The sequence below is a fragment of the Chrysemys picta genome, chromosome 11 (genome assembly GCF_011386835.1).
Source record: "Chrysemys picta bellii isolate R12L10 chromosome 11, ASM1138683v2, whole genome shotgun sequence".
Lineage (NCBI taxonomy): Eukaryota > Metazoa > Chordata > Testudines > Emydidae > Chrysemys > Chrysemys picta.
Genome location: NC_088801.1, coordinates 60,716,516 through 60,729,739, shown reverse-complemented (window position 1 = coordinate 60,729,739; position 13,224 = coordinate 60,716,516). Strand labels below are relative to the sequence as shown.

At 39.8% G+C, this 13,224-nt stretch overlaps 1 protein-coding gene across 2 annotated transcripts in view; it reads right to left on the bottom strand.

Moving 5' to 3' along the window:
* Window positions 1–11,409, bottom strand: part of PARD3B (par-3 family cell polarity regulator beta) — a 641,105-nt gene extending 629,696 nt beyond the window's left edge. The window contains exon 1 of one of the 2 annotated variants that reach the window (XM_024104030.3): window positions 10,605–11,409. In XM_024104030.3, coding sequence (XP_023959798.2) covers window positions 10,605–10,724 — 120 coding nt within the window. In that variant the 5' untranslated portion in view covers window positions 10,725–11,409. The remainder of the gene's footprint in view (window positions 1–10,604) is intronic. The other variant, XM_065562102.1, reaches the window with a different exon arrangement.
* Between the last annotated feature and the right edge of the window lie 1,815 nt (window positions 11,410–13,224).

The following is a 13,224-nucleotide window of genomic DNA, read 5'->3' as shown; positions in this document are numbered from 1 at the left end:
GCACAGGAGTATCACAGGGTCTTGTGAGGTAGTGCCACAGCATGAACAAACATCACTTCTGAATGCAAGTACTGATGATGGCGCAGAAATGATAATTTTATCTTAGATAATTGCAAAGACTGATAATAAGATCAGACTTTGCAGCAGTTTACCTATTGGAGGTATCTATGGCACAATCACTAGACATCTAAGGAAAATTTATATACATTTATGGGGGGGGGGGGGGAGAAGAGTCTTAGCCTTTTTTTTTTTTTGCCTAAAGTAGGAAGCATGATCCAGAATCCCTTCGAATCCAATCACTGTTTTTTAATATTGTAAATTCTCCTTTCCTCACAGTTAAAAAAGTAACTCTGTATGAAAAGTTAACCACCGGCTTAGGTGCTGGAACTAGGGGTGCTACTGCTGCACCCCCTGGCTTGAGGTTATTTCTATCATATACAGGGTTTACAGTTCAGTTCATAGAATTATAGAATATCAGGGTTGGAAGGGACGTCAGGAGGTCATCTAGTCCAACCCCCTGTTCAAAGCAGGACCAATTCCCAACTAAATCATCCCAGCCAGGGCTTTGTCAAGCCTGTCCTTAAAAACCTCTAAGGAAGGAGATTCCACCACCTCCCTATGTAACCCATTCCAGTGCTTCACCACCCTCCTAGTGAAAAAGTTTTTCCTAATATCCAACCTAAACCTCCCTCACTGCAACTTGAGACCATTACTTCTTGTTCTGTCATCTGGTGCCACTGAGAACAGTCGAGCTCCATCTTCTTTGGAACCTCCTTTCAGGTAGTTGAAAGCAGCTATCAAATCCCCCCTCATTCTTCTCTTCTGCAGACTAAACAATCCCAGTTCCCTCAGCCTCTCCTCATAAGTCATGTGCTCCAGACCCCTAATCATTTTTGTTGCCCTCCGCTGGACTCTTTCCAATTTTTCCACATCCTTCTTGTGGTGTGGGGCCCAAAACTGGACACAATACTCCAGATGAGGCCTCACCAATGTCGAATAGAGGGGAATGATCACATCCCTCGATCTGCTGGCAATGCCCCTACTTATACAGACCAAAATGCCATTAGCCTTCTTGGCAACAAGGGCACACTGTCGACTCTCATCCAGCTTCTCATCCACTGTAACCCCTAAGTAGTTTTCTGCAGAACTGCTGCCTAGCCATTCGGTTCCTAGTCTGTAGCAGTGCATGGGATTTTTCTGTCCTAAGTGCAGGACTCTGCACTTGTCCTTGTTGAAATTCATCAGGTTTCTTTTGGACCAATCCTCTAATTCATTTAGGTCCCTCTGTAGCCTATCCCTACCCTCCAGAGTATCTACCACTCCTCCCAGTTTAGTGTCACCTGCAAACTTGCTGAGAGTGCAGTCCATGCCATCCTCCAGATCATTAATGAAGATATTGAACAAAACCAGCCCCAGGACCGATCTTTGGGGCACTCCACTTGATATCCCATACACACACCCCATACAAAACTGCTCCAGCATCACTGACCACTGGTAAATAGGTTCCACAGAGAGCAACCAGAAAAGTGTGCATGCCCAAGAAGAGGAAAGAATGATACACTGAGAATTTGGACATGATACCTGGGTAATAAGTACTGTACACACTGACTTTCAAAGACTTGCTCCCTGAAGGAATTTCCTTTCTTTAGTGAATTTATGGATCTGAGTGTTCACTAGCATTCAAAAATTTGTTTCTGATCATCAAGATGGTCAAGTCTAACCATACTTGTTTTATTTAAAAAAAAAAAAAACTGTCTTGAAATAGGAAAATATTATTGAGCCTTTTTATTTATAAAGACAAATCACAGCTGAAAACAGCTTTTGCATTGTATTAATTGCTATAGCCTTTTGGCACCATTATTCTAAGGCTAAAAGACAGACATTTTAATTAATACTGGAGGATATTTTAGATAAGACAGGTGTTTATACTGAAACCTGCAGTTCTTATGGCATCCGATTGATTAAGAAAGGCTGAAAAATGCTGTGCTCCATGTGGGAGGAAGTCTGCTGGTTCAACAGCAGGATGCAAGGTTCAGCACAGCATGGTGCAATTCAATTGATGCACCATACAGAACAAATATGGGGGAAAGTATATTTCATAGAAAGTACAACTATTATTGGCAAGTAACTTTAGCCCCTATTTCAAGAGTTGTTTGGCATTTTATACAATATCAATAGGATACATACTGCCTGTCATTTCTAACAAGCAGTTGACAATCATGTTAAACCGACATTCTATACAAGCAAAAACATTTTCCCTTTGTGGGAAATAAGTGTTTAGATCAATTTATTTCAATTTCATCCTTTGCCAGAAGCTTTTTTGAAGATGATAAAGCAAGTAATCAGGGAAGGAGAGTGTGTGCATATTGATTTCGAAGAAGTGAATGGATAATAGAAATTTTGCCTGCTAATTGTCTCTCTCTATCTTCTGTAAATCAATTCAGACTAGATTGGTTTCTACTGCTGTTTGCCCAAATGAAGGTTGAATTGCAACCTATCAGTATGTACTACTTTATGAAGCCCTCTAATAGCTTCCTTCTAGAACTCCACTTTCAATATCTGAGTATTCTAGTCTAGCTCTCAAACACTTCAGACAACTCTTCACACTTTGAACTTGATAAACAAGATCAAAGATTTAAATTTATAGACCCCAGAATGATCATGTATGTAGCATACACATTTACAGTATTTCCAGCGTGGGTCATTCTGAATGGACATACTGCATTTTCACCAATTTCATCCATCTCTACTTATTTGATAGATTACCTGATGCCTGTGTGTTTTAAGCAAGGCACTCAATATTAACTGAAGCCAATAATCTATTCTCTCTTTTTACTGATCAAACCTGAAAAGTGGCATGACATTTTATTTTTTAAGGTAAAGTAAAGAAAACCCCACAGGACAATGTCTTGTATGACAAGTTTGATTTTCAGCACAAAGACGGTTTTTCTAGCCAATTTATAAACACCTATGATAGGCAGGAAAAGAATGGGAAAAAAGCCTTAACAGTATATCAGCATTAATGGGAGTGATGGAAGTGCACCAGTAACCATTATTGCTATTCCATAAACTATGTTGCACAGAAAAATGTTTAAGTTTTAACTATAACTTTGCAAACTGATAGAGTTATCAGACTAATCAAAATTAAGACTTCATGAAAAATTGAGGACAGCATACCTTTGATATTAATGGCTAAAATGTCTCCTCTGCCTCCACCTCTCCCCCCCAAAAATTATGCACTGGAATGATGTCCAAGAGCAATTAGAAAGAATACCGGTAGTTATGGTAGCTTCTTATCAAAGAGATAATTTAATTTAATTATGGGAAATTAAAGGAATACACTAGGCTATGGAAGCAATTTTAAAATTGTATTAAAAAATATACTGTTAGCCCTAGATCAAAAAGCGTCTTTGTTCCCATGAAACCATCATCTAAAGAAATTCCCACACAAACATGTTAAATGTGTTGTTTAAATACCAAAGCCAGTGTTTTTCAACAGCCAAGAAAGATTTACTATCTTAACTATGATGTTAGTCTAAATACAAAGCATTGAAGAAGTTCCAGCTATTATGCTTATCAATGGGTTCATCTTTACCAGCACTCAAGCAAAAAAATGGAAGAATAAAACCATTGTCACAGAAAAAGCTAATGTCAACGTGATATATCTTCCAAAAGGTTGAAGTGAGGCACAAATTAGCCAATAGTACATGTATGTTAAAAAAAGGAGGCCATAGAAGGTTATATTCCCCACTATTACTGGAAATAGCAATACCATTGTCAAGTTACTCCTGTCTGAACTCCTGTTTAATACTGAGGTTAGTGGAGTAATTTGGTTTCCCCCCCCTCTTACTTATCTGGAAGAGGACTTCTCAAGCAGTCACTCATAATAATGTGGGAAATCTAATATACCAAATTAGACTCCAGTTTATTAGTGCGCTATCATAATGAGCAAACTTGAAAGCTTAATTATGATTTTCACATACAAAAATATATATCAAAGCCCCAAAGACAAATTAGAAACTTGATAACAAACTGCAGTTAATAAGAGGACAAGAGAATGTTAATATAGATATGGGGATGAGAAATTAAAAAAAAATATATATATATATATATATATATATGAGTAAGAGTGTTTAAAAGCAGAGCTTGGAAATACGTAAATTATTCCTGATGTAGAAAGCAGATTGTGGATAAATACAAATGGTATTAAAATATAAAAAGAATGAACAATTTTAAGCCACAATCTACCTGGTCATGGAAAAGCCCACAAAAGCTAAAACCTACTTCTGGAAGAGGAAACAAGCAGTACAAATGCATTAATATTCTGCCTCTATTACCCACCTTCTACTTTGCTCATAAATTAAAACACAACATTTGAACAAGCAGAAGAGTGGGCAAAACACTGTTCATTTTCTACATTTTGACATCTTCCACAATATCTGTGGAAACTTGGACTGTTTTTGCAAGTCAGATACTGAGTTTTGGTTCAAAAATTTTTTTTTTTTTTTTAAAGCTTCTGTTTTTAAAGAAACTGCAAAAGAACATTTAGTACTCCTTCTGCTGGCTGCTTAGCAGCAGCTAGAGACCGTTCCAAAAGCTGAGATTGTCACGTTAGGAGGCAGGCATGAGAACAGAGAGGTTTATGAAGTTACAACAGAGAGAAATATTTTATTAGCAAAAAAATTGAAGGTGACAGAGATAGTCAGCCTATAACATTAACCCGCTAAATACCTTTCAGCACAGTGCTGCCGATACACAAATAAGTCAATAAACACTATTTCCTATCCAATCAGAGATGTGTGACCACTGTATTGCCTTCACCACTATGTCACCGATATCCAGTTTGGTAGTCAAGGAGTTTACCACTACCTCTGTGGAACAAATTAGTGTTTTCGGTATAGTTTCTAATCAGTGGGTACCTACATCACAAAACCATAACTGACACTCTAGTAGTCTAGTTGGCTTTTCAAGGGGGGGAAGCCAAGCATTCAGTTGGCACAGCAATTTAGTCACCGTCTGAAGTGGTCCCACCAAGTGAACTATCTAATGGTTAAAAACAGATCCCAGATTTGAGAAGGGGATTATGGACACAGACCATCTTTGTTTTGATGACAGAACATAAATGTTTCTACCTTAGGAGGACTGATGTGCATTCAAACAGAATATGATCATATCTACATGTAAGGCTCTTCCCTATTGTATACTTTGTCTGTTCTTTTATGAAAGTTTACAGGAATGCTGTAAATTTTGTTTCAAAAGGAAATAAAGTAAATGTCACTTTATCTAGAAGAAGGGATGTTGTATATTTCATTCTCCAGGCTCACTGCTGTTCCTTTCTACTGAACATCCAGGAGAACAAAAGCTCATGTTTTAAGTTAATAAAATACCACTGAAAGTCTGACAAAGTTAACAAGACAAAAACAATATATAGTTAAAGTTTCAATGTCCAGCCTTAATTAAGGGATTGCCTTCACTGCAAAATTAACTCGTTATAATTCAAGCATTGCCCCAAACTTCAGTTCCTTCCTTCCATGTGCAAAAACCTCTAATTCAAGTGCACTGGGTTTTTAACTGAAGTAGGCTGGCACCAAAGCGGGAACTGGCTAAAACTCAAGTGAGCACAGTGCAACAGCTGCTAACACAAACACTCTGCAGTTCAGACACAAGCTAATAGCACTCAAGCATTTGGAATTCTTGGGTACCTTCCTAGAATTCCCTCCGTACCCTAAAAAGATAGACAAATTCTCCCACAATTCACTGGGAAAGAATTCAGAAAGTGACTTGGTTTACTGTTAGAGCTGGGCAAATAACAGATTTTCCATTTGCTGGCAATTCAGGTGGGGGGAGGGGAAGAGATAATCATTTAGGGTCAAACTAAACATTTTATTTAGATTTTGACCATTTTAAGTGTTAGAGTAATTTTATCCAAAACATGAAAACCCTGAAGCAAAAAAATTCACTTTGCAACAGAATTAAAAACGTATTTTAAAAGTGTTTAGATTTTTTTTTTAAGGTGCTGTTTTCTGTCTGTTTTAGTTTAAAAAAAAAAAAAAAAAAAAAAAAAAAAAAAAAAAACTTATTTTGCAAATTTGTGTCAAATTTGCAAAATGTTTCAGAGGCAGATATACACTTTGGCATGGAAAAAAAAAAAAGTCCAAAAGAATTTCACTCACTTTGACTTCCCATGATATTTACCCTTAGAAGTCTTAGCACTGCACACAAGCAAACACAGCAACTCAAGCGTTATTTTGCAGTGTGGCCTCTCTCACTGAAGCCTGACTAACTCAAGAGAGGTAACTCTAGTTAGCTATGCAATGAAGACATATCCTAAGATAGTAGAAATATCTAAATAAAGAGAGATCGCTTCTTGGCTCTCTGAGCTGTGGTCCAAGTGAAGTAAGAGATGGTATGGAGGCATTCAGAAAGATTATATGAACCTATTTACAGGGCTTTGGAGCTGTGCTCCGGCTCCGCTCCAGCTCCAGGCAAAAACCTGCAGCTTCACTGCTCCGGAGCTGCTCCGCACTCCAGCTCCGGGCTCCACTCCAAAGCCCTGCCTATTAGTCCTACTGGGTATAACTAGACATAGGAAACCTTAATTTACACACTACAAAAACAATAATAAAAGTAGATATTGACTTGTACTGAAGATTTGTTTACTTGAGGTAAATATTGACTGAGATGAAGCAAAAGTAGACATTGCCTTCTCAGAACAATACATCTTGATTCTCAAGAAAACAAGTACTAGAATTCTTATAAATTTCTCTCTCTCCGCATCTCTCTCTCTCTCTCTCTCTCTCACACACACACACACACACACACACACACAGTTTGTTGTTTTTCAAAAATATCTGGAATTCTCTTCTTTCTGAACATAAAATTCCTAAGTATAACAACCTTTTTTAACTGATATTTTCATGGGGAGAATTTACCTCTATGTTTTATGGGGAATTTAAGTGTCCAGTAAAGTTCTTTTTAATCTCTGTTGAGTCAATTGGGATGTAGAGCAAGAGGTTTGACCATTTAAAATTGCACCTATTTATTGGGAATTCTGTCCCAATAGTTGACCTTCATGCACAACAATGAAAAATTGTCTTATTGCATGACTTTTCAGCTGATAAATAAAATAATTCTGACTTATTAACAGTAATTGTTAATGAGCCTTTATGGTCAAATCTTGCCATGAGATCAGTCCAAGTTTGTTAATAAAATAGCAAGTAAAGTGCCTCCAAGACTTTCAGTTATTTATTTGCAAAATCATTTTGAAGTGGAATAGCTATCAATTTACTGTACATTTTTGTCCCTATCACAAATATGACTAATATAAAAAATAATAGTAAAAGTACTTGTACAACATACATAAAAAGAATACTTCCCCCACACCCTCAGCTTTATCAAAGGCTGGAATTCCATCAAATGAATATGGCAAGATAAGAAATAAATGCAAAGTTCAAGTTGTCTGTTTATATCAGTAGAATCCCCAAGACGGAATTAAAACCTTACATACACATTATGAGTATTGTAAAATGTGGTGCTATAGTTGTTTTATTTAATATTAAAAAAAAAAAGTGTCTTCTCTAAATCGGTCTTCTCCAACTCTCTTCCTTCCCAAACCTCTCATTCTCAAACTTTGGTACATTCCCCTTCTGTGTCTACTTTCCTCCTCCCCTATCCCATCGCTACATACTTCTGGCCCTTTTCTTAACTCAATTTTCCAACCTGATACATTTTAAGTTATTTACACTCCAATAATCATATGAGAAACAGTTTTAGAGTGTTATCACTATTATTCTGTACTCTAACTTCATTCCAAATAAAGTGATCCAGACATTCTAAATACATATATTTTAAACTTAAGTCAGTAAATGTCTTTAATAACAAGCCTTTTAGAAATTCACACGTATTATATGCCCATACTTTACAGCAGATTTCAGGTAGTGACTAGTGCTACAGGGTCCCAAGTCTGTATTCATATTTTTACTAATATTAACATCTGTAAGTGTATTAATTATATTTTTAAAATTGGGAATAAAGTGATAACAGGCCTAATCCATCCATGTTAGACAATGAAAAAAAAAAAAGAAAAAAGAAAAAAAATCACAGGCCCACTAGAATGGTTAGTGAATTCTATATATTGTATAATTAAACAACCCAAAATACAACAGTAATAATTCTTTGGAATTCTTCTAATAGTACAACCTCCAATGATACTTAGCTAAATAAACTGAAGTTACTTAATATTTTGCATTAAGGTCTAAGACAGCCAATAAGATTTGCCAGAAACCAGCTATTCAAAGAAGTGCATAGAAATTTAACTGTGCAACTCACGGTGAAATAGAAAAGGAACACACCATAATCTCAGCCACTGAATTAGAGATTTAAATCCAAATCTGGTCAGTACTGTTTGAGCCTCTTACGTTGTTTTCTTTTGATTTTTCCTATTATGTGCATTTATTGTAGTTTCAAATTACCAACATTAAAGCTGACCAGAGTTTTAAAATAAACTTTTTTGGTTTCCTTATGATGTATAAAGAGAGCCTGAAAAGTTTGAGAAGGGATGAGAAATGTGAGAATGGATTTTGCTTCGTTTTATCTTAGAAATATCAAGAATGCAACATCTGGTTTCCCCCAAGATTGGCTGAAGAACCTACTGGATGTTTCAGAGGTATATAGGGTCAGTTCTCACACCTTAACTTAAGGGGGCAGAGGTGTTGAATCTTTAACAAAAAAAAAAAAATCTTTTCTTGAAACATTATTTAACCATATATACTGTTGTTATAACCATGTTGGTCCCAGGATACTAGAGAGATACAGAGTTCTGTGTAAGCTCGAAAGCTTGTCTCTCTCACCAACAGAAGTTGGTCCAATAAAAGATATCACCTCATCCACCTTGTCTCACTTGATTAACTAGGTAGGTATTAACAAAAACAAACAAACAAAAAGTTTGACAGTCTGTCTAAAAAAAATCCACTCAATTGTTCAGCCTTCATTCTGGACACTTGTTAATAATTTCATTAATTCTCCAGCCATCAAAGAAAGAATTCTAGACTAGGCAGGATCTGCCCATCTGGAATACGTTTTTTTCCTGCTTGTTTCTTTTGGTCCTTCTTCACACACCGCAGAGAGAGCACAAGCCAAATTTTTCAGGTCACCTTGAAACTTTCCTCATTAGTTGTTCAGATGGCTCAGCACTTGAGTCCAAAACTTCACCACCATAAGAAGAGAGCTGAAATCAATATTTTTTAAAAGAAGTTTACCTAGGCCAAAAGTCCTTTTGCTTCTTATAAATCCTCAGCATTAATGCAAAGTTCATGCATATTTGTACAGTTTGAGCCATCCTGATGGCCCAAAGCCTAAATAATATTTGCTAATTTCCATAACACTATTATGACAATATTTAATCCTCAGCTGATTCAATACATAGTAGTGATTATCTAGATACACACGATGTACCAGTATGGATAGAAAAGAAATACAGTAGTCCTGTTTTATACAGTATCTCACATAGGGAGATACTGTATAATATGCCAAAGATAGCCAATGATAGCCAAAGAACTACAGGTGCTTGTGTAGGCAAACATGGAAGTCACTGTAACTACCACAGTTAATACAGATTTGTACAATAATAAATTTAGCACTTCAGTAGAAGTTTTCATATATTAATATTCAAAACACTCTTATGAAGGGATGGTAAATATTATAATCCCAGTTTTACACATGAGAAAAACAAAGGCAGAGAAATCAGATGATTTGCCCGAAGTCACAGAATGAGTCAGCAACAGAGAAGTAATCAAGTCTCATGGGTTTTTGATTGCCCTTTTGCACTCACATCTCCCTCACTCTCTGAAGACCCAATCCTGCAAGCCCTTACTCATGGGAGCAGTCTCAATGAAGTCACAAACTATTCATCTGAACAAGTGCTTGCAAAATCAGGTCTTTGAACAGAAACTATTGATCAGTACCATACTGAAATTATTCACTGGCCAGTCCTACTATTTTTAATCTCAACCAGACCCAGGTAAAAGAAGCCTTGATCAACATTCATCTGAAGAGTGGCACCTCTATTCATGCAGTATCCCTAGGATCATAAGGTCTGAGCCTAAGTCCTACCACACTACGTAGACTTTATTGTAGATAAATAAGTTATCTTTGTGGCACAGCGTCTGTGGCACAACATACAATCTAAAATACAAGAAACTTTACACATTTAGACTAATGGAACACATTTTTAGCTTGTCTATTATCAACTGTTCACGCAACTATTTGACAGTGTTGTTCACAACACTAGTCCACCAAGCTCTGACTTCTAGTCCTTATTTATTACAGTAACTACTGAAACCCAACTTCTGTTTCAAAGCTGAGTAGTTCTGGTCTTCGGTGTCTCTGCTGCATCTCATTCTGAACCCGCAGATTCAGCATTCCTCTCATAGCCATCTACTATTTCAACTGTAAAGTCACCAATTGCAAAATGTACACCTTTAAATGAAAAAATCCACCGTATACTTGGGCTAACTAATAAGCAGACTGTCTGGTATAAGGGTGCAGTGTACTTAAGTGATCTTGGTGTGAAGTGGATGTGGTAATGTGGTGTGTTTTTGTCTTACCTTTTCTTTGGTTTTGAGGTATCTCTGAAGAGCCTGCTGGGTTAAGTCTCTGACACGGAGCCGCCCATCCTTACAGGGAACCACAATCCCCGTCTTCCCAAAAGAAACAGTCACTTTCATCTCAGCCAATCACCCCAACCAGTCATTAAAACAAGGGTGACAAAGAGCAGGCCTAGGAGCAGAGGAGGGAGCTGCTTCCCTGAAACCGTGGGGCAGGAAGTCACAACACACCTCCAGACAAACCCAGCCCCCTGGGCGCGGGCGGGGGGGGGGGGGCTGAGCCCTGCTGTCAGGAGCAGGTGCCTGTCCCAGGCTCGGGGGGGGCAGGGCTAGGAGAGGGCCACTAACCCCACCCCCGACCTTCACTGGGGCGCTCAGGACAAGGGCACCACTCGCACCGGGGGGAGGGAGTCAGGGAGGCCCCAGGCGCCGAGTCTCTCCCCGGGGGCTGGGAAGGGCCCTGCCAGGCGGCTCTCTCCGAAGGGGCAGGGGAAGCGGCTGCGGCCGGGCGCCCGCTCGGCTCTCAAGGGAAGCCCGGGCCGAGCTCGGGGATGCAGCGGCCGCGGCTCTTCCTCATGCCGGGACGGCTCCGCGCGGCTCCTAGTTGCGGCCACCGGTTCCCCCGGGCCCTGGCTCCCCCCGCGCTCGGTGCCGCCCGCCCGGGCCGCTGCTCCCGGAGCCGTAAAGGGAAAACTTTGTGCCGGCTCCTCCGCTCACAGCCGGGCCTGGCCTGCCCGCCTGGCTCCGGCTCTTAAAGGGGCCGCAGCGCCTTGAGCCACTGGCTGCAGGGCCTGCGGCACCACGGTAACCGAGTCCCCAGCGCGGGTCACACACAGTACACCTCCCCACACAGCTACATCCCGCACCCCACACAGATCACACACAGTACACCTCACACCCCGCAGAACAGCTACACCTCACACAGCTACACTTCACACCCCGCAGAACAGCTACACCTCACACAGCTACATCCCACACCAATCACACACAGTACACCTCACACCCCACACACCCTGCACAGCTACACCTCACACAGCAACACCCCGCAGCACAGATCACACACAGCTACACCTCACACCCCGCACAGCTACACCTCACACCGCTACACCCCGCAGCACAGATCACATACAGTTACACCTCACACCCCACAGCTATACCTCTCACCCCGCACAGATCACACACAGCTACACCCGACATCCCGCAGCATAGCTACACCTCACACAGATCACACACAGTACACCTCACACCCCGCACAGCTACATCTCACACAGATCACACACAGTATACCTCACTCCCCGCAGAACAGCTACAACTCACATAGCTACATCCCACACTGATCACAAACAGTACACCTCACACCCTGCACAGCTACACCTGACACAGCTACACCCCGCAGCACAGATCATACACAACTACACCTCACACCCTGCACAGCTACACCCCGTAGCACAGATCACATACACTTACACCTCACACCCCACAGCTATACTTCTCACCCCGCACAGATCACACACAGCTACACGCCACACAGCTAAACCCTGCACAGCTACTCCCTACCGCACAGATCACACACAGCTACACCTCACACCCCACACAGCCACACACCACATTCTGCACAGTTACAGCCCGCACAGCTTCACCCCACCTAACAGATCACACACAGCTACACATCAAACCTGCACAGCTGCACCTCACACCAACAAAGAGCTGTTCATACTGGCACTTGTCATTGGCAAAACTTTTGTCTTTCCAGGGGGGTGTTTTTTTAACACCTCTGAAAGACAAAAGTTTTGTCGTTCAGTTGCCAGTGTAGACATAGCCTAAGTCAAGATAGTGGGTGACTTACATCAGCGGGAGCACCATTGCAGGGTAGAAACTGACAGAGTTAGGTTGACTTAAGGCAGCTTATGTCAACCTGACTCAGTAGTGTAGACCAGGCATTATTGTTTTAATGGTTATAAAATTTAACTTTGTGAATCTCAGTGTCTACTGTCATAAAATAATGATCCACGCCCCATCATTTTCCATAACTATGAAAATTTAGCTCTATAAAAAAATTAAAATATTTAAAACCCATTATGTTGCATATCTGTGAAAATGTAAAATAATAAATGCTTAAAAATAAACAGATATTTTCCACTGACATTATTTTTTGCAAAAATGAAGTCTGCCAGTCTAACTCCACAGCATACACCAGAAACATCATACTACTTACAGCACACCATAACACACCACATAGCTTAGCAAACCATAACAAAGATACCAGGAAACACCACAATACATAAAACATTGTACATACCACAGCACCAAAATATGCATCATACACATTAAACACACACAATACAACACACAGGGACTATAAGCACAGCTATGCAAAATTAAACCCCTTATCAACTCAAATTACAGTCTCAAAATGCAATCCATGTTCTCAGATTGCTCAAAATTTGTTTAATCTATCCTGAACCAAATTACAGTATCAGGTGGAAATCACAATGAAACCAGGCCAAAACTATTTGATTTTGAGATTCAAAGAAACTCAAAGTGAAACTTTGGTATGAGGTGATAAAGCCGCATGAACTCAGGCAACAGACACAAAGAAAAGACAGACAAAGTTGGTGAG